The sequence below is a fragment of the Astatotilapia calliptera genome, chromosome 9, assembly GCF_900246225.1.
Source record: "Astatotilapia calliptera chromosome 9, fAstCal1.2, whole genome shotgun sequence".
Classification (NCBI taxonomy): domain Eukaryota; kingdom Metazoa; phylum Chordata; class Actinopteri; order Cichliformes; family Cichlidae; genus Astatotilapia; species Astatotilapia calliptera.
In genome coordinates this window covers 5,535,502-5,562,861 of record NC_039310.1, presented here as the reverse complement: position 1 = coordinate 5,562,861, position 27,360 = coordinate 5,535,502, and the positions used below count along the sequence as shown (strand labels likewise).

The 27,360-nt window shown below is 39.9% G+C and overlaps 1 protein-coding gene across 1 annotated transcript in view; it reads right to left on the bottom strand.

Annotated features, from left to right (window-relative positions):
* Nucleotides 1-644: 644 nt before the first annotated feature.
* The window catches only part of rsu1 (Ras suppressor protein 1), a 44,598-nt gene continuing 17,882 nt past the window's right edge, over nt 645-27,360 (bottom strand). Inside the window, exon 9 of the mRNA XM_026179575.1 lies at nt 645-1,980. Within this exon, the coding sequence (XP_026035360.1) occupies nt 1,878-1,980 (103 nt within the window). The 3' untranslated portion in view covers nt 645-1,877. The remainder of the gene's footprint in view (nt 1,981-27,360) is intronic.

Here is a 27,360-nt window from a genome sequence, read left to right as displayed (position 1 = left end):
ATGCTGAACCCTTAGGCTGCAATAAGCCTAGGCTGCTGGGGGATTCCCACCCAGCATTTCTTCTTTACTTACCTTTACTTTAGAGGCAGGGTACACCTTGGACAGGTTGCCAGTCTGTTGCAGGGCTAACATATAGAAACAGATAACCATTTGCACTCACATTCACACCTATGGGCAATTTAGAGTTTCCAATTAACCTTTCCCCACTAAACCGCATGTCTTTGGAGTGTGGGAGGAAGCCGGAGTAGCCGGCGAGATTTCAGGTCTCGGCCTGATTTGCTGGAGTCCCAAAGTTTTTAACAGAATTCTTCCTGTTAAAAGGGTGTTTTTACTTCCCACTGTAGCTCCTAGACTGTAGCTCTGTAGCTCTCTATTATAGTAGGGTCTTTACCTTTCAATATAAAGCATTTTGAGGCAACTGCTGTTGTGATTTGGCGCTATATAAATAAATGAAATTAAATGAAAACAATTCAAAAGATCACATTCAGAAGACAGGCAAAAAGATTTTACTTTTGCATCAAAAACACTGATTCTTTTTCAGCTGGTTTCCTTTATCTCAATTGCCGTTGCTGTTTCTAGAAAGAAATACATGCAAAGAAATCTGCACCTCCACTGTATTTTGTAGGAAGTAGAGTACTCAAATCTAAAATGAAAAATACAAAAGTACCCTTTTTTATTTGCAAATGCTGAAATGCAGTGAGTACAATTAATGACCAGCATGTTTTGAACTGGCATAAAAGCTTAACATGGATTACATTCACACATTCAGAAAGATCGTGAAATATTTGGCATTGAAAAACAGAATGTGAGAGAAAACGTGAAATGGAAAGCACAGAGGGATTCAAACATAATATTTCATGTTCATTTGAAATTCTTCTCATTAGTGGAATGAATACAGTTAATGGCAGATTTCACCATAGGTGGACGGACGATAATTCCAAGGCTAAAGCTAGTGTATACCTTAAATCTGTATTCCTTCTAATGGACATCAGGTCCTCAGATTGCAGCCAGATCATAAACATGATCATTCTGATCACTTGATAGATATCCTCAGCCAACATTTCCTTTAACACTAATAATTGTTAATTTCAAGTCTTATAACATGGTGTTAATTTTGTACATTATGGTCCCTAATACTGTAAAAAGCATGATAAATCAGGGGGTGATTTTGGGCTGGCATGCATGATTGCAGTGTCTCTCAGTTTCATAGTTAGATCTCCTTTGCAGGTTGTGTAATTTTTCCAAAGATGAAGATGGCTACAGAAAAAAAATTGATGCTTCATTACAAGGCATTGGTAAACAACAGGCAACATGATAGATATACTGACAATGGCTTAACCGGTTTCCGTAGTTTAGGCACGAATAAAAACATGTATCGAAATGTATGACAACATCTAAATAAGCTGTTAATGCATTTTTTTATATGCACCATAATATTACGCTAGATTATAATAATTAAATAGGAAAGTTTGAAAGTAACAGAACATGTGTATCTGAACTCTCCTAACAATGTTTCTGAAATACCTAAAAGCTCTTTTCACACAAAAGTAGAATCATCCTAATTCAGTTTTTTCCTTTGGTATATAGAAAAACCTTTTTTCCTAAAAGATAACATTACAGTAATTTGTTTTGTACTTAAATCAATTTGCGCTTTTTTGCAATCTTTATCAATTGTAACATGTCAAGTTCCTGTAAGTAACAAATCATAAATACAGAGACTCTGAGAGTTAACAAGCCCAAATGACACATTGTAGGCAGAAACACTCTTCATATATTTAACTGCAATACAGGGTTTTAACAAAAAAGGAGCACAAAAGGCACATGCAGTGAATCTGGCTGCTAAATAAGTGTTGATTTTCCATCCTCTTATTTCTTCTTCACTTGTTTTTGGCAGCCAGTGGTTTGCGGCTGATTTTCTTACTCTTATCGTTGTTCTTTTTGGGTGGTTCTGGGTTGGCCTGCATGTGTCTGCCATAAAGACTGAGGAGAGGAAAAGAGGAAGGAAGACACATTCAATATCAACGTACATGTTTATGATTACATACAAAAAACTGCACAAATGTTTTTCAGAAAAGATCATGTAAAACTCAACCAAAAAATGTGAATTTTACTGGCCCCGGATAGTGCTCTGTTACACATGAGTCAGAATAAATTACAGGTACAAGGAAATTTTTTATGCATCACAAGGACTTGTGAATTAACTTCCATTAAAAAGTAGCCTTGTCTTCCTACAAATACAATTAGAGATAATTTGACTAAGCTGAGCAATAACTCAAAGACATCTGTACTATGAAAGCTCTGTGAAAATGACTTCTCAAAATGCTACATGGTGTAAAACAAGTCTCCAGACACAGGTGGATGTTTACTTATAAAAAAGGGGAAATGATGAAGCAAACTAAAATAGATGTACGGCCGTTACACCCTTTTTAGCAAGGCCAAAAACAAGCTATGAGTGGATCAGTGGAAATATCCAGTGATATGGTGAACTGAATTAATTTTAACTAATTCACATGAGATACGAGTACTCTCTCTGTCAAGAACCCTAATAACCTGTGTGTTTTAAAGTCTTTTCTTTTGTGCATACCCCTCTCATGTTTGTAAGCAAAGGTATGAAAACTCGTACTGATATACTGCCTTTCTACTGAATTTGAGATTCACCCAATCATACAAACATTCAGGTGGTGCATTTATCTGTACCTTTTAAGCCTTTTTATCTAACATTCAAACATACTCTAGGGTTAGGACCTGCAAAAGACCTGCAACTGACAAATAAAGGCCATCTCATCTCATCTCTCATACTCTGACAGATGGATCGGGGAAACTCAGGGTTCAGTATCTTGCCTAAGGATACTTTGATACATAAAGAGGAGTGGTCAGGGGTCAAACAACAAATTGCCTGAGTGGTAGATCTGAACCACACCCAGCCCGACAATTTAAGTGTAACACGAAAATCAAGAAAATCATCAACAGTGAACACACAGTTGTTGTGTTCAGTATTGATTGTCCATATTATTACAGTATACCTTTTAGTGTAAGTTACACACACCACCACATACATGCTCCTCTCACCCCACTGCCACCTTTGCCGTCCCATGGGTCTCATCTTTGCACAGAAGCAAGAGAGCTCATCGGACTGGAAAAGAGTTCTCTGCTCCTCACTGCAGGATGTTTCCACAGATAAACGTGTTGTTTTTCTCTCTTCTAGGCTTAACATTTTAAATAGTATTCAAAATATAATAATAATGATAGAGGCTGCCATATCGCTGCCAACACCAGTAGGGGGTAGGGTAAAGTGTCTAGCCCAAGGACACAACAACCAGGACAGAGAGCAGGGGAATCGAACCGGCAACCTTCCGGTTACAGATGAGCTTGGCTCTGTGGCAACCATGGTTATATTTTATTGTAAATAACAGTACAAGTAGGAAAAGGAATCCAGGGTTGAAATTCTGCCTTCAACAGCAGAGATAATCATGTGCACACAGGCCAGCAATGGCTATAAAGCTACAGCCAAACAAAAATGTTGTAATTATTCAATTATCTGTGTTTAGACATTGTTTCAGGTAAGAGTATAAACTGTTCATTGCCTCATTCCTTCTGAAATGAGACAAGGAATTCACCCTTTATCCTCTTCTATGATTAGACAATGCTTAGATTAGGGAACCATGTACAATTGAATCGGGTATGGGGCATGGAAATTGGGGTGAAGGGTGTACATAATGAGTATATCCCTTTGTGGAAAAATGAATTATGCAAAGGACTTCTTAAAAATGCGTTAGTATTCCAACTAGTAACTGTCCTATGCTAAATATCAACTATTTCTATTTTCCTTTATCTGGTGTCAGTTGTTTTATTCCAGCTGTTACGATGCCTCAGTAAATTTCTCCCTTTTCCAGCCAACTGGTATCTAATGCTCTTCTACTTGTATCTCCTGACCCAAGGCAACCTTGCACACATGTGCATTTCAACACTGCCAAATAGATGAATAGCTTTAGTTAAGAGGACCTGGAGTGACTTATGGGATGTAATGGAATTTCTAGATGCACCAGGTCAAAGTGCCACCAAAGTCACAGTGTGTCTGTTCTCTCTGCGATTGATTGTTGATATACGTGGTAGTAAACACCACATAACCATAGCCTGGTTTGTCAACAAGTGACCAGCTGTCAGCTTCATTAATATTAACTATGCTCGACGAGTGATTCGCCGCTCTGTACGCAGCTTTTACCGGCAGTTTCTGTGTATTAACTTGTAGAAGTTAATACAGCCACCAGAGCAGCCACCAGGCCACCAGGCCCAGGCTCTTCCAGCAGCCACCAGGCCCAGGATCCTGCAGCAGCCACCAGGCCCAGGATCCTGCAGCAGCCACCAGGCCCAGGCTCTTCCAGCAGCCACCAGGCCCAGGATCCTCCAGCAGCCACCAGGCCCAGGCTCTTCCAGCAGCCACCAGGCCCAGGCTCTTCCAGCAGCCACCAGGCCCAGGATCCTCCAGCAGCCACCAGGCCCAGGCTCTTCCAGCAGCCACCAGGCCCAGGCTCTTCCAGCAGCCACCAGGCCCAGGCTCCTCCAGCAGCCACCAGGCCCAGGCTCTTCCAGCAGTCACTAGGCCCAGGATCCTCCTGCTCCACCAGGCCCAGGATCCTCCAGCAGCCACTGGGCCCAGGCTCCTCTAGCAAGGCACCAACAAGTAAATCAACAGTGACTTCAACGGGCCATCACAAGGAAATACTAATCTCACCATTTTCAAAATGCCACCTAAAAAAGCTAACCCAGGAGTTGAAGAGGAGTTGGAGGAGATTAGGAAATCGCTTAATTTCATGTCTGATGAACTGAGCAAAGTGGCTAAACAACAAGGTATGCTACATGACCTAATGGATGAAATAAAACAACTAAAAAACCTCATAAAGGACAAGGACAAGAAAATAGACGACTTGGAACGGCGAATCGAGGACCTTGAACAATACACAAGAATGGATGATTTAGTCATAAGTGGTCTGGAGACGCAACACCGAACCTACGCCAGAGTAACAGCTGGCGGAGGTAAAGACGGTGAAAATGCCCCGGTAGAGGAGCTGTAAACGCTTGAACAGCAAGTGATAAAATTCCTTCAAACGAAGAATGTAAGTATTCAGAGCCATCATATTGCAGCATGCCACACGCTTCCCAGAAAAGACAGTAAAACAAAGCCAGCAATCATTCTTCGGTTTGTGAGTCGCAAAACAAAGATTGAGTTACTGAAACAGGGTAAGAAGCTAAAAGGGACTGGTGTGTATTTAAATGAACATTTAACGAAAAAGACTGCTGAAATTGCAAGACAGGCACGCAGCCTGAGAAAACAAAATAAGATACAAGCGACATGGACGAGGAACTGCAAAGTAATGATAAGACTAAATGGCAATCCCGAAGAAGCGAAAGTTGTGATGATAAGAGAACTCAAAGACTTAGAGCAATATAAATAATCAGGAATCTGCTATGGAATCTATTGGAAAAGTGACGATTGGATAATGAACAATGGGTATGGAAAGTGTTTCTGGCCTTACGGCTCAAAAACAATGGAAACAACAACAACAAAAACACATAAATGACAAGTTTGGACACAGATTATAGGTTTCCATTCAGAGATATTGAAGAGGAAGACTTTGATTATGAAAAGGACTGTCAAGGTGGTTATTTTGCCACACACGCTGAGAAAACGAACTTCAAAACGTTTAACTATGCAGAGCACAACATGAATGACCCTGAAAGTAACATTGACCCAGATACCCACTTCTACAATAACACCAATAATACTTGTGAGTACTATACAGATGACCAATTAAATGTGAATATTAAAATGGCAAATGCATTGTCGGTCATACATTTCAATAGTAGAAGCCTGTATAAAAATTTTTCTAAAATTACAGAATGCTTAAGTAAGTTAAAAAAGTTTAATATAATTGCAATATCAGAAACATGGCTCGATAATGAGAAAGTTAGTGAAATGGGACTGGAAGGATACGAATTATTTACAATGAACAGGGTGAATAAAAAAGGAGGCGGTGTTGCTTTATATGTAGATAAAGTTTTGAAATGTAGTCTGATTGAATGCATGTCAAGCACCATAGATAACATATTGGAATGTGTCACTATTGAAATTCATGTTGAAAAAGCTAACAATATAATTATAAGTTGCATCTATAGGACACCAGGTTCATGCCTTGAGATATTCAATGAAAAACTTGCTGCTATGTTTAGCAACCTAAATGATAAAAAAGTGCAAATAATTTGTGGTGATTTTAATATAGATTTGCTAAACCCAAATGGACATCAGAAAACAACAGATTTCATAGATACAATGTATAGTAACTCCCTTTTCCCTGTAATTATAAAACCAAGTAGAATAACAATTGATACAGCTACATTGATAGATAATATATTCACAAATAAAATTGACCATGAAATAGTAGGTGGACTTCTTATAACTGATATAAGCGATCATCTTCCTGTTTTTGCAATTTTTCAAAATTATTTTGGGATTAAAACTAAACAAAAGAATCAAACATTTGATATGATACGACATAGAACAACAAGAGCCATTGCTGCCCTCCAGGTGGACTTAAAGGAACACAATTGGAATGAGGTTTTTGCAAATGAAGATTCAAATAGTGCGTATGATGCATTCTTATCAACTGTAATTTCACTATATGAAAAACATTGTCCTTTAATGAAAATCACTAGAAAGCATCACAGATCAAATAAGCCATGGATCACAAAGGGGATAGAAGATGCATGTAAAAAGAAAAATAACCTATATAAGAGATTCATAAAACAGAGGACAAAAGATGCTGAAATAAAGTACAAGTTATATAAAAATAGATTAGTAAATATTATAAGAACAAGTAAGAAAGAATATTACCACAAATTATTGGAGCAAAGTAGAAGTAACACACAAGAAACATGGAGGATATTAAACAGTATAATCAAAAAGGGCTCAAAAAATAAGAATTATCCAGATTATTTTAAAAAAGATAAAGATATTGTGCTTGATAAAACTAAAGACATTGCAAATGAATTTAATGATTTCTTTGTAAATGTTGGCTTTAATTTAGCAAAAGAAATTCCAGAGTCAAGAAATAATAACGACCTAAATAAACATATTACTCAGAATGTGTCCTCCATGTTTATTGGTGCTGCAACTCATAGAGAAATAATTAACATTGTGAAGACATTTAAAAATAAAAAGTCCACTGACTGTTTTGGTATTGACATGATATTAGTTAAAAGTATTATAGAATATATAGTGCAACCTTTCGCATACATTTGTAATCTGTCCTTTCAAACTGGTGTGTTTCCCTCACAAATGAAAATAGCAAAAGTTATTCCAATCCATAAAAACGGAGAGAGATGTCAGTTTACCAATTATAGGCCAATATCACTACTCCCACAGTTCTCAAAAATTTTAGAAAAGTTATTTGTTAATAGACTTGATAAATATATTGAGAAGCATAATCTCCTAAGTGATAACCAATATGGCTTTAGAGTGAAAAGGTCCACTTCAATGGCAGTGATGGAACTTGTTGAAGGGATATCTAATGCTATAGATAATAAGGAATATACTGTTGGTGTTTTTATAGACTTAAAAAAGGCGTTTGATACAATTGATCATTCTATATTAATGAATAAACTAGAGAGATATGGCATAAGAGGGATAGCATACAAGTGGATGAAAAGTTACCTGGATGAAAGATATCAATATGTCGAATTCAATAATGTAAAATCTAAGCAGTTGAAGGTAACTTGTGGTGTTCCTCAGGGCTCTGTGCTGGGCCCTAAATTATTTATATTATATATAAATGATATATGTAGTGTTTCCAAACTGTTAAAATGTGTATTGTTTGCTGATGATACCACTCTGTACTGCTCAGGTAAAAACTTAGAACAGCTTCTGACTACAGCGGAAAAGGAGTTAAATATATTAAAAAACTGGTTTGATGTAAATAAGTTATCATTAAATATAAAGAAAACAAAATTGATTATTTTTGGCACTAGACCAATGAAAAATGTATCTAAAATAAGGGTTAATGGAATTGAAATTGAAAGAGTGTACGAAAATAAATTTCTTGGAGTGATAATTGATGATAAGCTGAGTTGGAAGTCTCATATAAACCACGTGAAAACAAAAATGTCAAAAACCATTGCTATTCTCTATAAAACAAAGCATGTCCTGAACAAAAAAACATTATACACACTTTATTGTACTCTGTTGCTTCCATATATGACTTACTGTCTGGAGATATGGGGTAATGCATATAAAACGAACACTCTTCCTATTTTCAAGTTACAAAAAAGAGCTATAAGAATTATAAACCAATCAAACTATATAGAACCAACTAACATTTTGTTTATTAATCTGAATACCCTGAAATTTTATGATTTAGTTGAATATAAAATGGCACAGATAATGTATAAAGCACAAAATAACTTGCTTTGCCCCAGTACTCAGAAGCTGTTCAAAGTCAGAGAGAGTCAATATGACTTAAGGGGAACAGATTTCTTTAAAAAAAACAAGATAAGGACAAATATAAAGCAGAGATGTGTTTCTGTTAGAGGAGTTAACCTGTGGAATAGTTATGACAGTGATTTAAAAAGGTGTAGTTCATTTTCCTTGTTTAAAAATATGTTTAAAAATAGAGTATTAGAAAAATATATAAATCAAGAATGAAAAGAGCAAAAAGGAGAAAGAAAAAAAAAAAAAAAACAACCTCTTGATTCTTTTGCTTTGATGTAGTTACTTATCTAAGGTGGAAAGTTTTTTTTTTCTTTGTTTTTTTTTTGTTTGTTTGTTTGTTTGTTTGGTTTTTGCTTTGTTTTATTATTTTCTTCAAGCCCTGTGTACAGGAGCTGCATACAAAAAGATATTTTGTGAAAAGGGTTGGCGTAATAAGCAAATGCTTCAGCCAATACCTTTTGATTAGCCTTGTCTCATGCTTTCTTTCTTTATGGTAGATTTTTGTTCTGTTTTCACTGTTTGTTTGTTTGTTTTTTCACTGTTTTCACTGAGATTTGAATTTGAATGCTAATCAATAAAATCAAATCAAATCAAAATCAAATCAAATATCAAGACAACAGTTTCTTTCCTTAGCTGTTGTTATTTTGGATAAACAATTAAAGCGATGTACAGTGTAGTGCACATAAATCTGGTTTCTTTTAAACTGTTTTGTATCTCTAAATTGAATTAGTACATTTAGTACAAAATATATTTTAACAATAATGTGTTTCCAAAAGTGAACAATTTCTATCATGCATGGATATACCAGAAAAAGCGTAATAAAACAATAATGTGTTACAAATATGGCCAAATGCCATTTTTAGACAGCAGAAACATAAATTGTGTATCTATAAGAGCTTGTCTCACTATCAGATCGCATTTCCCAACAGTTTCTGCAATAGCCATTATTTACACTGTCCTTTGTTGGCATCGACAAAGGGAGATGTCACCGTCATCTGAGGTTTATATAAAAACTTCCAAACTGCTGAGATTTTAATGAGGTCACAGAGGAGCGCAATATCCACACACTTCTTTCGTCTTTAGTAACACACCTTTGAAGTCTGAATAGAATTGAATGAATGGTTGTAGTGATAGGCTACACAGATAGGCTAGACAGATGTCAGACAGACATACAGAGATCCCTTCATTTGTTAGTTTGGTTTGAATGAGATGAGTCTATGCAACTGTCAGGCTTTTCTCTTGAGTGGTCCGTGGACGGGGTGACTGTAGGCATTCAAACTTCATAAACTGGAGGGTCAATGCTGAAGTGTTTGCTTGCATACACTGAGATGCGGTTATGAAAGCAGATGACCTGAACATTTAAAAGGAGCCACCCATGATTTCCTTCTATACGTATAAATGCAAGTCATTTTAAATACAAATCCCTGAATACTAATTAAAAAGTCACACCACAAGAAATTACCTAGAATAATCATAGTTAAATAACGGACATTTGTAATCCTCTTTTAGCCAAAGTTCTCTGTGAATGATTTAAGATCAAGCTTAATGGGCTAGGCACCGCTATCCACTGTTTTTGTCCGTTAATCATCCCAGAGACCATGTCAATAGACATTAAGGGCCCACCCATGGTCTTCTGTAATATGGCCTCACCATAAGTCCTGATACAAAACTTGTAAATTAACCACAAAGTTAATGTTTCTAAAATCAGATTACATAGAAATGGAGCATGGGGGAATACCTGCACGCAAGAATGTAACAAGACTGGGACTAGGAAGTCATCAAAGCTAAATTTCACCATTTTTATTTGGTTATTAGATAACATTCAGAATTTCAGCTAAATTAAGGCTGGTATTGTGCCAACAAGCAATTTATTGTGGTCTACCAAGCAATACAGAGTTCTTGTGGCAAGACTTAATTTGAAGAACAGGAATGGTGTGTTTGAAGGTGTTTCCAGGTCATGCTGGGAGCAATTTTCTATCATTGTATTGATATCGCAATATTGCTGTCATCGGTCAGAAGTCTTATAGCCTAAACAGAACTTGGTGCTTCTCACCCGGCATTGATAGCTGAGGTAAACAGTGAGTAAACAGCTTTCTACGGATAGGGGAAAAACTCCAGGAGGATCCAAACAGTAATGGAAACCTGGTGGCTGCAGCCATTGTGGGGCATAGTGGTACAATGTTGATTACACTGTTTTTCCTCTCACTAGGCTGCAATCTACTGATCTAGTGGTGAAGTGATCTAGTGGTGAACCCTTTAAAGTTCAACTTTAAAGGGTTCAACTTTAAATTTGGTCAGGCTGAACTACAGACCTCAGCCATGCTAAATTGTGTAGCTTTTCTTGTAGTGCACCACAGCAAATTTTAAAAATTCAAATCATAAAATTTTAAATTAGGTGTCACGCATACATTTTCTAATTGACACCCATGTGAATGGGTACATAAAGCCCTGAACCCTGGGGTGCAAGGGCCCCATCATTATTATAATTATTATTATTATTATATTTTTTTAAGAACAGATTGCTAGAACAGATAGCTGTTATTTATGGCCCTAAAAAGACAATGCACACAGAAAACTAAAATACATACTTCAAAACATCGCTTTCAAAACAAGACACTGAAGATACTAGAAAAGCTTAAGCATGTCACTGAATTTCTACAGCTAATGCTGCACATGCACACGCACACACATACACACCCTAAGAATGTGCGTACACAAATCCACAATAGTGAAAACTGTCAGTCTATGATTGAAGTGTCTCGTTTTCTTCACCCTGCCTCCATCCCATGTCAAACCTCTCATCTGGGAATTAAATATGCCAACCCCCTCCCATGCTGCCCATCAAAGCAACTGTAGCCCAGGGCAGAGAGACACACAGGCCAGAACAGAGAGGAGTGGGACAGACAGAGATACACCCAGTGGAGGAATAGCAGTAGGCAACTCTTTTTCATTTTAACATCAGTGTTTGCTTTCCATGGACATTTTGCCTTAACTCACGCAAAACCCATTTACGTTTGGAAACAGTACAACAGCAACTCTCTAGCTAGATGTAGTATTACAAAACCAGCTGGGTTTTAGCCATGTGCAGCAACAGCTCAAAAGGAGTGAGTTGCTCACTAATTGGAAGGTCAGTATATTTACCCTTAAGTATCTCAGACGCACACAGTTGTGAGTGCGAGTATTTTTGATCAATAAAGTGCGGTGTAAGGCTAAAGAGATACCTATTTAACATTTCCCTACTTTAAAAAGCCTGTCTGTTTGGAGAAACCACATCACCATTTAGGGTCTGCAGGGATACATATCAGACAGAGAGACAAGTTGAGACAAAGTAGGATCCTTGTGCTTTGCAGAGCTTTTGCCCACTAGGGCCATCCCAGAGGAGACAATGGGGCAGGGGCAGGTGCCAGGAACCTCCTGGGAGTGTCTGGAATCAGCCAGGCATAGGGGCAGTTGACAGTTTTTACCATGTAAACAGAGCTCTAGGGATGGTACTGTCTCACTATTGGTCCTCAGTTTTGTCCAGGCTGAATTATGTCAACATCAACAGGATGGATTACTGTTAAACATGGTCCACTCATGTTAACCTCAGGATGAATTCTAATCCCTCTATGATCCTTTAATAATTGTAATCTAGTCTGTAAACACAGCTATATATTGTGTATACTCTCTGGATTATGACCAAATATGAGGCGTGATCTCAAAGTTTCATGACTCTTCATTTATATGGCAAAAAAACAAAAAACAAATATATGTTGTGACCAACAGCTCAAAAGGTCAAGGTCATCAAGTCAAAAGCATGGGGATTAAAGCAATAACGATTTTGTTGCTTTAACAGAATTCATGGAATTGTGGACATAGTTCTACCTTTCAGTGGAAACAAGGTGAACTATGGGATAATACTTAGTGCTGCTGCATCACAGAAAGAAGGTTCCGGATGTAAATCTCTGATCTGTGTTTCCAATGTGTGCCCTGGCTTCCTTCCATAGTTCGATAGCATGCTTTGGTTAACTACTGATTCTAAACTGGTGATAGGTGTTGATGCAGGTTACAGATACTACTTAGGAGCGCAGAATAAAAGTATACCAAAATACCTCAGGTTTACACTGGCAATGTGAAATCAATTGGACATCATTAAAAAAGAAGACGTTTTATAGTAACATCAACAAAATTTCCTTGTTAACCACTCTAATTGCTACTTTGTCTGTCCATCAATCCTCTTAACCACTTGTTCGATGTGGGCGGCTTTAGGCTATCCAAGCTCTTAGTTGGAGAAAGGTATGGTACACTTTGACGTGGTTGTTGACAGAGTTTATCGTAATGGCCAAAAAGGAAAATGAAGTACAAAGGCTACTATTTTAAAATAGTGTAGTAATTCAGGCAATTCTTTAGCTGCCCATCTGCATCTGATGGTACCCCCACCCCCCACCCATCAGGGTCAGGGAGAGACTGGGTAAGAGGCTAGGTGCAGGCTGGACAGGTTGCCGGTCCATCAAATACACTTTCATTTCACTCATCACTGGGACGAATATCTTGGTTGTTTTTTGTAATGTTGTTTTGTAAGGCTCTTTGAGTAATTGATTTGCCCATACCCCCAACATAGGACGACCTCTAACTGGTGTGGAAAGGTGCTGTTAATAGGCCTCCTTTGCTCTTAAGCATTGCAATAATGTTAATAAGTCAGGAGATCAGAAGAACTATTAATATTTCATAACAATTAAGAAAACATGTGAATATTTTTGTCCATCTATCCATCCATTCGCTTCCGCTTATCCTTTTCAGGGTCGCGGGGGGCGCTGGAGCCTATCCCAGCTGTCATAGGGTGAAAGGCGGGGTACACCCTGGACAGGTCGCCAGTCTGTCGCAGGGCTAACACATAGGGACAGACAACCATTCACACTCACTCGCACATTCACACCTAATTGTGTTATCTCAAATAGATGTCTCTTCTAAACTGATTTTAAGTTTTGTGCTTTTATGTCTTAATGTAAAAAAAGGTGTGTATCTATTTCATAAAATTAAATTGTATAATGTTTTAAAAAGATCTAAATCCTTTACAAAGATGATTACAATTTTGTCAGTATGTGAAAAAAGAAAGTGGAAACAGCTATTGTAATGAACACAATAGAGCTGCTTGAAAGAGCTCAGGACTGTGGTAACTGATTGAATATGCTCCTTTCAACAAAAGTGATTATTCATTAAGTCAATATGTGGACAGCCAATGCAGCACACTTGGTGTTGTCAAAACAAGCAGTATTCGCATAATTATGGGTACCAAGCATTGATGGATGAGAGGCTCATGGATCAAATGGAAGAGGGGGAGCGGGAGTAGAGAGAAATGATCAGTATGTCATAAAGGAAAAATTAAATGAGTGTTAAGACAGAATAATAATGCAGCCTTATTGATGCTAGGATCCAGTTCATTAATGCTTTTTAATTTCAATTTTAAGTCACACCTATGTTAAGTTAAATAGAAGTAGTGTGAGCGGCTGTAGTGACAATACTGCCAATGAGATACCACCTCAAATAAAAATGTGCATTGCTCCAAATATGCTGTCATATTAGAACAAACAGTTAATCTAATTTTCATGGCGCTACTGGCACACCCACCCTGACAGTATTAAATGCAATTAATTAACGCTAATTACTTTAATAATGCTTCCCTCTGATGCATATCTGAAAAGCATTATCCATGCCATTAAATAAAATACAATTTCAAATGCAAATCACTTTACTGTATTGTTTTGAATCATGCAAAAATAATAACAAAAAAAGTCCATCGCATGTCTTGAGGTTGTCAGCATCAAGCATGCTGCTACTGCTGAATATCCTGTAGCAGCCAGAAAATGATCTAAAATCGACATATAAAAACAAAACCAAAAACGACAGAAAACAGCCACAAAGACTGATCTGCGTTTTCTGTAACTGGAATAAAAACTTACTATTAAGGCACACCAATTAGCATGATAATACAAAAATGTGTAGGATTTATTAATGAAGATTTAACCTATAGGAAAAAAAACCTATATAAAGGTAATCTGTGCTTGTTCTAAAATGAAGAGTGTTTAAATGGTCTATAATTTTATTAACAATACTTGACAATCAGAAACCAAATATCTAACTACACCAACCAAAATTAACATGCTAGATAATCTGTTCTGATTATCTTTTTTGATATGCAGTTTGCCTTTGCTAAATATAGCAACACTTTTTTATTTATTTATTTTTACTACATTTTATGCTATGCAGAGTGTAGCACAAACTCAGAACAGCTTTAATTTTTACTGTCACTATCACAGATACTAAATAACATCTCCACTATATGGAGGTTGCAGAACCTTCTTCAGTTCTACCTCCATATCCATGTGGACCTGCAGGGGTCATGACTTCTCTACATGTCTAAGGATCACACAGACTAGCAGACATCTGAAGTGACAATCACACTGAGGGGAACTGCAGTCCTCACAAAATGGTGAGATCACAGTTAAAATTCTCCACATAGTGTAGCATACATGCTGTGGTGTGTGTATGATACCTGAAACACAGCAGACAACAGCAACTAGTACAAGTCATTTGCTAATTTGCATTTGACAATGCTGCTGTTCATCCTGTGTGGAGTGATGCGATATTTGTTTTATTACAAAAAAATGGTCAAAATTAATTCTGCATTCTGCATGTGTAATTTAATTTTGTGCATTTATTCCCTGTCATCACAGTTCTTTCAGATCGTGTTTTAGTGTGGGATGAAGGCCATGGGCGTAATCTCTTTTATGTTTTGGCCCTTTTATTTTCTCTGTCCTGAACCTGGAAACTCCCAGGAAGCTCAAAGACAACTTTCACATTTTAACGGTTTTTAAAAGTAAATTCTCTCATATGCAGCCCAGCAGTAAATTAAGCATTTATTGCTGCAATCTTGATGGAAACAAGATAGCAGCACATACAGATGTATGCAGCAGCACAGCGTCCCCAACTACTGTGCACCTAACGCGCTGATCACATACAGTCGTCGAACTAATACACATCAGCCTGAACCCTGACTTGGGATTGGACTGACAGTATCCTACCCAACTGGGTGCTTTGTGGGTTATTGTCTGGAACAGCAAGTGATGCAGATGGCAGAGAGAGAGGAAACAAAAACAGGGATGCAGAGCTGGCTATCGCTACCTTGCAGCATAACTATACAATGGTTTAAGTTCACCTGATCCATTCCTAAACCCATGTTGGTGAGGTTTAATACCTAATCTTCAAATCAGACAGAAAGACTGTCTCACAAATTCAAACTGGGACATGCCCCCAAAAAGTTGATTCTGTTCATCTGGACGTAGCATCTTCAGTCAGCTGATTGATTCTCAGCTGACTGCAGGTTTCGCCAACCTTATAGAGAAGACATTTGCACAATGACTGAAATGAACACCACTGTCAATCAATAGCCTGTGATGTGAGTTTCTTCATTAATTATTGACGAAATGAGTGGCATAACATTTCTCCCACTGAAAATGCTACGTTCAGATGAAGGGAATCAACTTTTTGGGGGGGATTTCCGTACCTGGATGATTGCGCATACATCAAAACAAACTGGGACATGGTTCCACAGGACAGGGGCATGACAGCTGAAGGCTCTGCCTCCCATTCAACTTTTATAGAGAAAACAAATTCACAAGTAAGACTGCAATCTGAGAGCAAAGTGCTCAACTAGTACAGTGGTCCCTCGCTATAACGCGGTTCACCTTTCGCGGCCTCGCTGTTTCGCTGATTTTTTGTGTGCAATTTTACATGTTTTTTGTTTTCTACAGCGCATTGTTGTCTGCGTCCTGATCGGCTGTAGACGATTATCAATCAACCTCGTGCTGCGGTCTTGTACGGTACAGAATGTGTTCAAGCTTGTCAAATTTACATAAATCTTCGATCGCTAGCAGTGTGACTCTGAAGTGCTGTACTGTATGTTTGTAAGTTTTCTCCCCAACAAATACAACAATGTCGATTAAATGTTTTGCACCATCAAAGGCAACTGCGGGTGCCTTTGGTTTCAATCTATAATACTGGACTTATTTTTCTACGAAGGTTTGAACTTTGAAAGCGTTTAAACAAGAGAGAAAAATGTGAAAACATTCATGCCTGTCTGAGAAAAGTGTATAAAGTTTGTAGTTGGCTACTTTACGGATTTCACCTATCGCGGGTTATTTTTAGAACGTAACAACGAGGGACCACTGTAGTTCAATTCCATTAAAAGGAATTTTGTCAGCGATTCTGTTCATAATTTTCATGGAGAGAATTTCTAGGTGTAGCCAAGTGGTGGAAGGCTTCCACTTGGGTGGTCTGAGAATCTCATCTCTGCTTTTCACAGATGATGTGGCTCTGTTGGCTTCATCAGGTGACGGCCTACAGTTCGCACTGGAGGCATTCGCAGCTGAGTGTAAAGTGGTGGGAATGAGAATCAGCACCTCCAAATCTGAGGCCATGGTCCTCAGCCGGAAAAGGGTGGCGTGCCCACTCCAGATCAGGGATGAGTACGGGGGCAGACCCAGCACACACTGGAGAGATTAAATCTCTCCGCTGGCCTACGAACTCCTTGGTGTTCCTCTGGAAAGGCTAGAGGAGATGGCTGGGAAGAGGGGATTTCTTGGCTTCTCTGCTTATGCTGCTGGCCCCGCAACCCGGATCAGGATAAATAAATAATAATAATGTAAATAATGTCTACTTTATTGATCTCTGTGGGGAAATCCCTCTCTGCATTTAACCATTCACTCAGTGAAGCAGTGGGCAGCCACTGGACGCCTGGGGAGCAGTATGTAGGAACGGTACCTTGCTCAGGGGTACCTGAGGGTAGCCGTTCAGTGGATTCAAACCCCTGACCTTCCGATCATGGGGCCACAGCGCTACCTACTGAGCTATCCCTGCCATAAGCGAAGAAAATGGATGGATTCATTCTTTCAATTTTTTTGCGACACTGTGCAACCTATAATGTCTTGGGGACAGTGTTTGCACAATGGATACACATGTTGTGTCCCATGCCCCTACATTCATTTGCTTGTCGTTTTAGATTGTTACCCCTATATCATTCTTATTACTATGCCATCTGATATTTGCAGAGTTACAAGAACTTCTTCCCGTTGTTTTTTTTTTTTTTTAAATATTAAAATCTATGACATGTAAATACAAGCGGCAGACATGTAGTCTCAGCTCCCACCTATTCCTTTCCTATCTCTCTTGCTCTTGTGCTGAGCAGGCTGGAACCAGATATTAAACCAGTTGTAAAGGCACATGACCAATGCAAGCAATCAAGAGCAAAACAGTTCTAGCTAGAGGTCAAGATAAAGATTTCCTATTTATTTTAAGTGTGTGTATTTCTGTGTGTGCGTGCGTGTGTTTTCATGTATAGCTCCAGTGATGAACTGTTAGGGCCAATTAAAATCAGAAGAAAAGAGGCGAATGGATTCAGTTTCCTGATGATGTCTTTATAGAGTTCTGCTATTCCACACGGCTTAATTAATCACAGCAAAGTTCTGTATGTGTGTCTGCGTGTGCAAAGAGAATAAAAGTTGGTATTTGATTTTCTTTTTCGTACGTGTGTGTGTGTTAAAAAGTTAAAAATATCTATGTGAATATATGCGTGTATGATAAATGTGCATGAAGGCCAAAGGCCATTGATCTGATGGAGGCGTTCCTCTTGCAGCCTCCTCATCTTCAACAGAGTTGCCGAGCAATTACGTAGTATCATTTACAGTCAAGTAATGTTTGTAGAAAGGAGGAGCTGCAGTGAAAATAAGAAAAGGGAAATGCAGAGAGGGACTAAAGGCAGAGGAAAGGAGTAGAAAGTTCCTAACTAAGATTCATGAGAAACAACTAAGGTTTTTAGCCAATGGTGGAAAAGTTCTTTGCCTTTATCATTAGTTACATTTCCTGCTGACCCACCAGTCTTCTGACAGATATGTAGTGCATGTGAGTACTACTTTAATAACCATAAATTAAATAAGTAACAAATCTTTTACCTTCGTTACACAATCATAGTGGATATCTTCTGCTACCCTACACTCATCAGTTTTTAACCAGATTGGGCATGGGCCCATTTCTACTAAATTCCTCACATGTACAAAATGTGGAATTTACAAAATTAGGAATGAAATGAAATAGAACTACATAAAAATGTGCATCTATTCATATTTATACATTTTGCAGGTTAATTTGGATATTTGAATACATCTTTTTCTAAAATGAAAAATATATATGAGCTCACCCCTTCACTCTTAGCAGCATTTATTACAAATATGTCGGTTTTCTTTAATCCGACAAACTTAGAAACTTGTTCAGCAACTTCTTTTTCCATGAAAAAGTGTTTGGTGACAGTACTGACTTTACATTCACCTATACTACTTCTGCTACAGACATACTGTGACTACTCTGTAAGTGTTCTGTTCTACAGAAAGCAATGGGTATAACCTTTATTTCTGCTGCTTTTAAATTTCTTTCACTTTGAAGTTTTGAAGCTCTGACTGATTTCAGGACTGGACTTGTTGCAAAGTGGCATCCTATCATTGTACCACATTAGAGTTCAAATATTTGCATCAAAATAAAACTGCTCATCTTTATTCACCCAAATTCAGTGGCTCTCTTAGAAAAAAATTCAAAAATGTACCAAAACTTAACACAAAAATGAAATCAACATTGTACTACTTTACTCTGTGCTACAATTATGTAAAACAATCTTTACATATATATATTTAAAATTAATCTGTTTAACGTAACAACGAAGGACCAGTGTTTATTCAAAGAGCTCAAGTCCAGAAGTGCAATTTTTGGAACTTTAGGTAAAATTGATTGCACTAGGCAATAACATATCTTTTGTTGAATATGTTTACCATTTTCCTGAAGCCATTCGATACACATCTTCGGCCAGATGGAATATGACTGCATTGGTCATTTCAATATGCCTTTGGGAGCTTGATGGATAAGCAGACATAGGCGGCTGTACAGGGTGACTTTTATGGATCAACCAGTTTCCAGAACAAATATGAGACAAAGGACTGAAAACTGTTTAGACTGTTGTGGTTAAATGCATCTATTGAGGGATGAAATAACAGCCTAAGAGAGCATAGAATGAGGTCTGTTTGGACACGGTAACAACCCTAATGGGAATTTAATTTGTTACTAATGATACTAAAGCTTAGGTCCCAATTTCTGCTAAGCCAGCTACTACATGTGGAGTAGGACAAACGCATCTGACACAGAAGAAGAGAATACATCTAAACAGGTATACATATAGAGTTGTGGTCAAAAGTCATAAAAGAACCAAACTTTGAGTCTTTTCCAATCACTCTATCAGAGAAAAATCAGAGTTGTAGAAATAACGAGACACTCAAGAGAGCCATATTATATTCTTTACAAGTGTATGTAAACTTTTGACCACAACTGTACTTTATTTAAATTAATCTATGTATAGTCTGCATTTTTAAAAATATTTCAGAGATTCAACTTTCAAGAAAACATTATTTTTGAGAATGACAGAAAGAAAGATATTCTGAAAAATATTTAAAATGACTTTTTCCTACCACAGCAATAAGATGATAACAGCCAGATATTCATTCTATTTTCATTAGACAGAAACTGGGGGTGTGGACAGATGTGTGTGTATGTGTGCGTGTGTGCGTGTGTGCGTGCGTGTGTGTGTATGTGTGAGTGTGTTGACACGATTTGAAGAGGAAGGACATTTAGTCAGGTGTAAATAAAGCTGTGAAGAAATTAACACCTGTCAAAAGAAAGACTGCTGCTAGATGTGAATGTGTGTGTATGTGTGTCCTTCTCTTTCCCTATTGTGCTGTTTTACAGTAATACATATTTCTTATTTACTTATTTTCACAGTCTATTCATATTGTGTCTTTCACAGTTTGGGACAGCAAACTGAAAACCAGCCATGAGTGGAGTTAAGCTTGTCCAGATGCTGAGACCAGCGTAGACCTTGTTCATCACATAAGGAGTAACTGAAGACTTAAATGAAAATAAACAGTTATCCATAATGTGGTATTTTTTCAAAGTTTAGTCACTTAGCCTCTGAATGTGGATACTGGATCAGCATGTTATATGAAATGAGCTAAATGTTCAGCATTTTTTATTATATTTTAATCCCCAATAAATCTATTTTCATACATTTTTCTCTGTTTTTGCTATCAGACCAATGGAAGGATTAGTTAACAATCACGCTCATAAAATCCTTATGTTAACACAATGACCTCTGACATAAACACCACTTACCAAAACTAACATAAGTTACGGCTTGAGCAGAATTTATTGTCACTGTACAAAGTATGTGGTATAACTGGTCTGTGGGTCACTCTTGCTTTGCTGTATATCCGCCAGCCAACCACACATAAGATTGAAGTTATAACAAAAGACCATTAAAAACAACAAAAGGTTTCTACTGCAGCAACAGTCTGTGTTTTTTTATACTGTAGTTTTTGATCTTTGAAGTTTTATCTTTTTTTTCCTCACAGTTTTCACATTTCTGGTGAACTCTGTCACCGTAACTCCCTTCCCTATTCCAGCTCACCAGTAAACCAATCAGCATTCGTCAAATGCATACTTTATCTGCTTCCAGCAGCATGTGGTTAGGATGTTGAACGACTCACGACAATAACGACAATACATACTTTGTGTTTTTGCAATAAGGGACTAATTGTATATTGCTTTTACTCATATACAAAAGCAAAGTGGTCTGTGAAAGAAATTCTGTTTCAAATCTTTGAGGTGATAGCTGAACTCAAATGTAAGTAGTTCTTATGAATTTGCAGAATGACTGTCAGTTATTTCACGGTCTTTAGGTAACGAAATCTCTTTGAAGAAAAGCAACTGACTGCAAGTTGTCAAAGAAATGATCCCTGTTAGTCAAGCAACCATTTCAAAGACAAAGATTTATAGCAAAAGGTTGCAAAAATGTTGACTGTACTGTGACATCGAACCACTGTTTTCCTTAGTGTGGCTGTAGTGTTAGTGCAATATTTGCTGTATTAAAAGTGATCAAAAAATTATGAAAATGATCCAATAAAATTAAAAATCCTTACATTAATTAAATTTGTCTATTTTCCCCCCTCCTATTAAAGGTCATCATATTATGTATCTAAGAACCATTTTCAGTGAAGATGGCTTTTTTAAAATCACTTTCTGCAATTCCTATACATGCGCCAGTAGTTGCAACTCTGTGATGCCAACTGGATCTGTTACAGAGTATCAAAAATGTGATTTTTCACTTGGGATAAATCACGAGAGGTGAAACATCTTCACAAACATAAAGCCGTCTAATTGACGTATTTTTTCACCTTGACTTCAATTGAAAGGGACACAACTCAAGCCGAATTGCGTTGGTCTGGATTAATTACAAGGCACAACTTGCACGCCTTATGCAAGGCTCCCAGTTCCTTGCTTAAGCTTTTTTAAAGAAGAAATTGTTTTGTTGTGGATAAGCTTTTGGTTTGTCTGCAGGTGTACAGATGGGAGTGATTATGCATATGTTGCTTTTATGAATGCTGACTTCAGCAGTGACAGTGATTGATTGCATAGACAGAGTTGGAGTCGACTATATAGTGCAGGTAAATGCTCCATCATCCACCCTGACCGATACAAATAATCATGATGTGCAACTGTTTATCCTAAAATACAACCCGAGCGTTCTTGGCTGGCAGAGCTGAATTATAACGGCACACATTTTAGTTATAGTCCAGGAAAAATTGCAACAATGCAATCCACCACAAATGTTTTATGGTGGATATTTTAAAAAACTGAAATGTATGAATATTTTGTTGCTGTATTGAACCGCAAGCTGTGCTCTGTTATTAATGCTTGAGATGTTTTTAAAAGTTGGCTTGATGGACATATCTTTTTTATAAGGCCCAATTTACACTGCAGACCTTCACAAACAATCAAACAATACCCTATGAGCAGTGTTGGGGAGTAACGGAAAACACGTACCGCCGTTATGTATTTAAAATACAAAATATGAGTAACTGTATTCCGTTACAGTTACCATTTAAAAAGGTGGTATTTAGAATACAGTTACTTTGTTGAAATAAATGGATTACACGGCGGTATTTTTCTGTTTCATATTGTCGCGGGTCAGGACTGTTTGGGTTTTGTTTGACAGCTATGTTCTGTTGTTCCAAGCGGCAGCGTTATGGTTGCCATGGTTACAGGGTGATGCGCGCTCTCTCTGCGACTGTGTGTTTCCTGGGTGAGAGAGCGCCGTTTTGTTGTTGTGCTAAGCTAATAGGCAGAATGCTACAGGCATAGCCCTAAAGAATGTAGCATCATGGGCAGTGTAGTCCGTGCTGCAGGGAGAATGGACTGCCATACCCGTTATGTGTCTGTGAGCGCGAGGAGGGAGAAAAAGGAGAGTGGAAAAGTACGAGTTGTCATCGAGCAGAAACAGGAGCTGGAAGCATGTAAATATAATAATAACCACTGCAGCCAAGAAGAGTGCCTGACGAGCCCAGTTGTAAGTACGCTATTAAGACTCGACTGTACACTGTGTTTTTGTTTTCCTCCGAAACAATAAGTTCCGTTGGAGCAACCTTTCAACGCCTCTCTCTGTCTCTCGCTAGCAAACTTGACCCAGAGAACAAAGTAAAGCTATTTTTCGGCTACGAGCCCGACATGGAACCCAACGTATTAGCCAGAGGACCTTAAGTAATAGTAATAAATCACATTCATGTAGTTGTAAACAGCATGATAATATGTTAAGTAATCCAAAGTATTCAGAGTACTTTACTCCCATTGAGTAACGTAACGGAATACGCTACAAAATACATTTTGGGGCATGTATTCTGTAATCTGTAGTGGAATACATTTTAAAAGTAACCTTCCCAACACTGCCTATGAGCAAGTGTTTGGCAATGGTGGGAAGGGAGAACTCCCTTTTAACAGGAAAAAACCTGGAGCAGGTTCATGGAGGGGCAACTGCATACCACAAATATTAAAGTAAATTCAGGTAGTAAGTGAAGAAAAGTCAAAATAGGATAAATATGATCTTTCTAGTGCCTATCATGCTTTTGCAGCGTGTTTTCAGTTCACATAAAAAATTACTATAATCTAGACTAGAAGTACCCCTCTGTGAATCACTACCTTATGGTGGTGGAGGGGTTTGTGTGTCCTAGGGATCCCAGGGGCTATGTTGTCTGGGGGCTTTTGGCTCCTGGTAGGGTCTCCCATGGCAAATATGTCCTGGGTGAGGGACCAGACAAAGAGCGATTCAGAAGACCTTTATGAGGAAAACATTGAGGGAACAGTTTACCCTGCCCAAGATAGGGTTACCAGGGCCCCACCCTGCAGCCAGGCCCGGGGAGGGTGCCTGAGGGCGAGCGCCTGGTGGCTGGGCCTTACTCCATGGGGCCCGGCCGGGCACAGCCCGAAAAGGGGACATGGGCCCATCCTCCCGCAGGCCCACCACCGACAGGAGGTGCCGTAGGGGCCGGGTGCATTGTGTGCCAGGTGGCGGCAGCCAGGAGCAGAGGCCCAGGCGGACTGATCCCTGGCTACCAAGGCTGGCAACACCTCTCTGGTGTGGAAGGAGCCTGAGTTAGTGCGTGAGGTTGAGAGGTACCGGCTAGATATAGTGGGGCTCACCTCTACGCATGGCTTGGTCTCCTGGAGAGGGGCTGGACTCTGTCTCAGTCTGGAGTTGCCCCTGGTGAGAGGCGGCGGGCTGGGGTGGGTATTCTAATATCCCCTCGGCTTGCTGCCTGTATGTTGGGGTTCTTCCCGGTGGATGAGAGGGTTTGTTCCCTGCGCCTTAGGGTCGGGGAACGGGTCCTCACTGTCATGTGTGCTTATGCGCCGAGTGGCGGTTCAGAGTACCCAGCCTTCTTAGAGTTCCTGGGTGGGGTTCTGGAAGGTGCTCCACCTGGAGACTCTGTTGTCCTACTGGGAGCCTTCAATGCTCACGTGGGTAACGACAGCGAGACCTGGAGGGGCGTGATTCGGAGGAACGGCCTCCCTGATCTGAACCCAAGTGGTGTTTTGATATTGGACTTCTGTGCAAATCACAGTTTGGCCATAACAAACACCTTTTTCGAACATAAGAGTGTCCATAAGTGCACGTGGCACCAGAACGCTCTAGGCCGCAGGTCGATGATCGATTTTGTAATCGTATCACCACACCTGCGACCATATGTTCTTGACACTCGGGTAAAGAGAGGGGCTGAGCTGTCAACTGATCACCACCTGGTGGTGAGTTGGATCAGGTGGCGGGGGAGGATGCTGGACAGATCCGGTGCACCTAATCGCGTAATGAGGGTGTGCTGGGAACGCCTAGCAGAGGCCCCAGTCCGTGAGATTTTCAACGCACACCTCCGGCAGAGCTTCAACAGCATTCTGAGGAAGACTGGGGACATTGAATCCGAATGGACCATGTTCAGCATCTCCATTGCCGAAGCTGCTGCATTGAGCTGCGGCTGCAAGGTGGTTGGTACCTGTCGTAGTGGTAACCCCCAAACCAAATGGTGAACACCAGAGGTGAAGGGAGCCACCAGGCTGAAGAAGGAGTCCTATCAGGCTTGGCTAGCCTGTGGGACTTCGGAGGCAGCTGACAGGTAGGAATGCGGAATGCAGCTCGGGCAGTGGCTGAAGCAAAAACTCGGGTGTGGGAGGAGTTCGGAGAGGCTATGGAAAAAGACTTTTGGACTGCCTCGAAGAGATTCTGGCAAACCGTCAGGCGTCTCAGGAGGGGAAAGCGGTGCTCTACCTGCACTGTGTAGCGCTGGCGGAGCGCTGCTGACTTCGACTGAGAAAATTGTTGGGCAGTGGAAGGAATACTTCGACGACCTCCTTAATCCCATTGACATGTCTTCCGAGGAGGAAGCAGAGTCTGGGGGTGAGGGGGATGACCCGCCAATTTCTGGGGACGAGGTCACTGAGGCAGTTAAACAACTCCTTGGTGGCAGAGCCCCTGGTGTGGATGAGGTCTGCCCCGAGTTCCTGAAGGCTCTGGACATTATAGGGCTGTCCTGGCTGACACGCCTCTACAATGTTGTGTGGAGATCAGGGGCAGTACCCCTGGACTGGCAGACCGGGGTGGTGGTCCCCATTTTTAAGAAGGGGGATCGGAGGGTGTGTTCCAACTACAGGGGGATCACACTCCTCAGCCTCCCTGGGAAAGTCTATGCCAGGGTGCTGGAAAGGAGAGTTCGTCCGCTAGTCGAACCTCAGATACAGGAGGAACAATGCAGTTTTCGTCCTGGTCGTGGAACACTGGACCAGCTCTTTATCCTCTCGAGGATACTTGAGGGTGCATGGGAGTTTGCCCAACCAGTCTACATGTGTTTTGTAGACTTGGAGAAGGCATTCAACTGTGTCCCTTGGGGTGTCCTGTGGGAGGTGCTACGGGAGTATGGGGTGTCTGGCCCATTGCTACGAGCCATTTGATCCTTATACAACCGTTGCAAGAGCTTGGTTCGCATTGCCGGCAATAAGTTGGACTCATTCCCGGTGGGTAATGGGGTCCACCAGGGCTGCCCTTTGTCACCGATTCTGTTCATAATGTTTATGGACAGGATTTCTAGGCGCAGCCAAGTGGCGGAGGACTTTCACTTCGGTGGCCTCAGAATCTAATGTCTGCTTTTCATGGATGATGTGGTTCTGTTGGCTTCATCGGGTGATGGCCTCCAGCTCGCACTGGAACCCTACCCTCACCTATGGCCATGAGCTGTGGGTAGTGACCAAAAGAACGAGATCGCGGATACAAGCGGCGGAAATGAGCTTCCTCCGAAGGGTAGCTGGCCTCTCCCTTAGAGATAGGGTGAGAAGTTCAACCATCCGGGAGGGGCTCAGAGTAGAGCCGCTGCTCCTCCACATTGAAAGGAGCCAGCTCAGGTGGTTCGGGCATCTGACAAGGATGCCTCCTGGGCGAGGTGTTCCGGGCATGTCCCACCGGGAGGAGGCCCCGGGGCAGACCCAGGACACGCTGGAGAGATTATAAGATAAGATAAGATAAGATAACCTTTATTAGTCCCACACGTGGGAAATTTGTTGAATGGTTGCAGAGTCTAATTACTGATACGTTAGTTATAAAAAATTACGAGAAGAAAAGATAAGAAAGAAAGAAACTCAGAATGAGCAGAGCTGCTGTAACAGGCTACCGCACACGGGGGGCGCCGGAAGTCGCATATATCTCTCGGGTGGCCTGGGAACGCCTTGGTGTTTCCCCAGATAAGCTAAAGGAGGTGGCTGGGGAGAGGGAGGTCTGGGCTTCTCTGCTTAGGCTGCTGCTCACACGACCCGGCCCCGGATAAAGCGAAAGAAGATGGATGGATGGATGGATGGATGGATGGATGGATGGATAGACTAGAAGTAACCACCACACAAACCAGTTCCTCAGCATCACTCCAGAGACAGAATGTGTCAATGGAAAATTGTATGAGCAATACAGATAAAAGAAGGCAGTCCTTCACATTTGTTTAAAGTGTGAAGTGAAGAAAATATCCTTGTCAAAATCACACCAAGAATCCTCAGTGCTACTTTGCATCTTTATCTGATAGAAAGACTGATTTGTGTCATTTGTTTTTATGACAAATACAGTGGTATTCTTCAGGATACTAGAAGACGCACCTATGGTAACGTTTTAAAAATCTTCGATGCCATCTTTCTCAATTTATTGTATTCACAACATTTTCAGAAAACTTGGCCCCTGACCTGGACCTAAATGTCAAAGGATTGGAAAAAGAATTTTTTGTAGATGCACGCATGGTATCTTCTTCTGTAATTAATCGCATTCAAAAGACATTCTAAAAACTTAACCTCAGATTTTGACGTTGAGGCTGAACTCATCTGTACTTTTTAGTAGATGCACCTAGTATGAATTTCAAAATCCAAAGCAGTACATTACTTTTAATAGCAACAACATA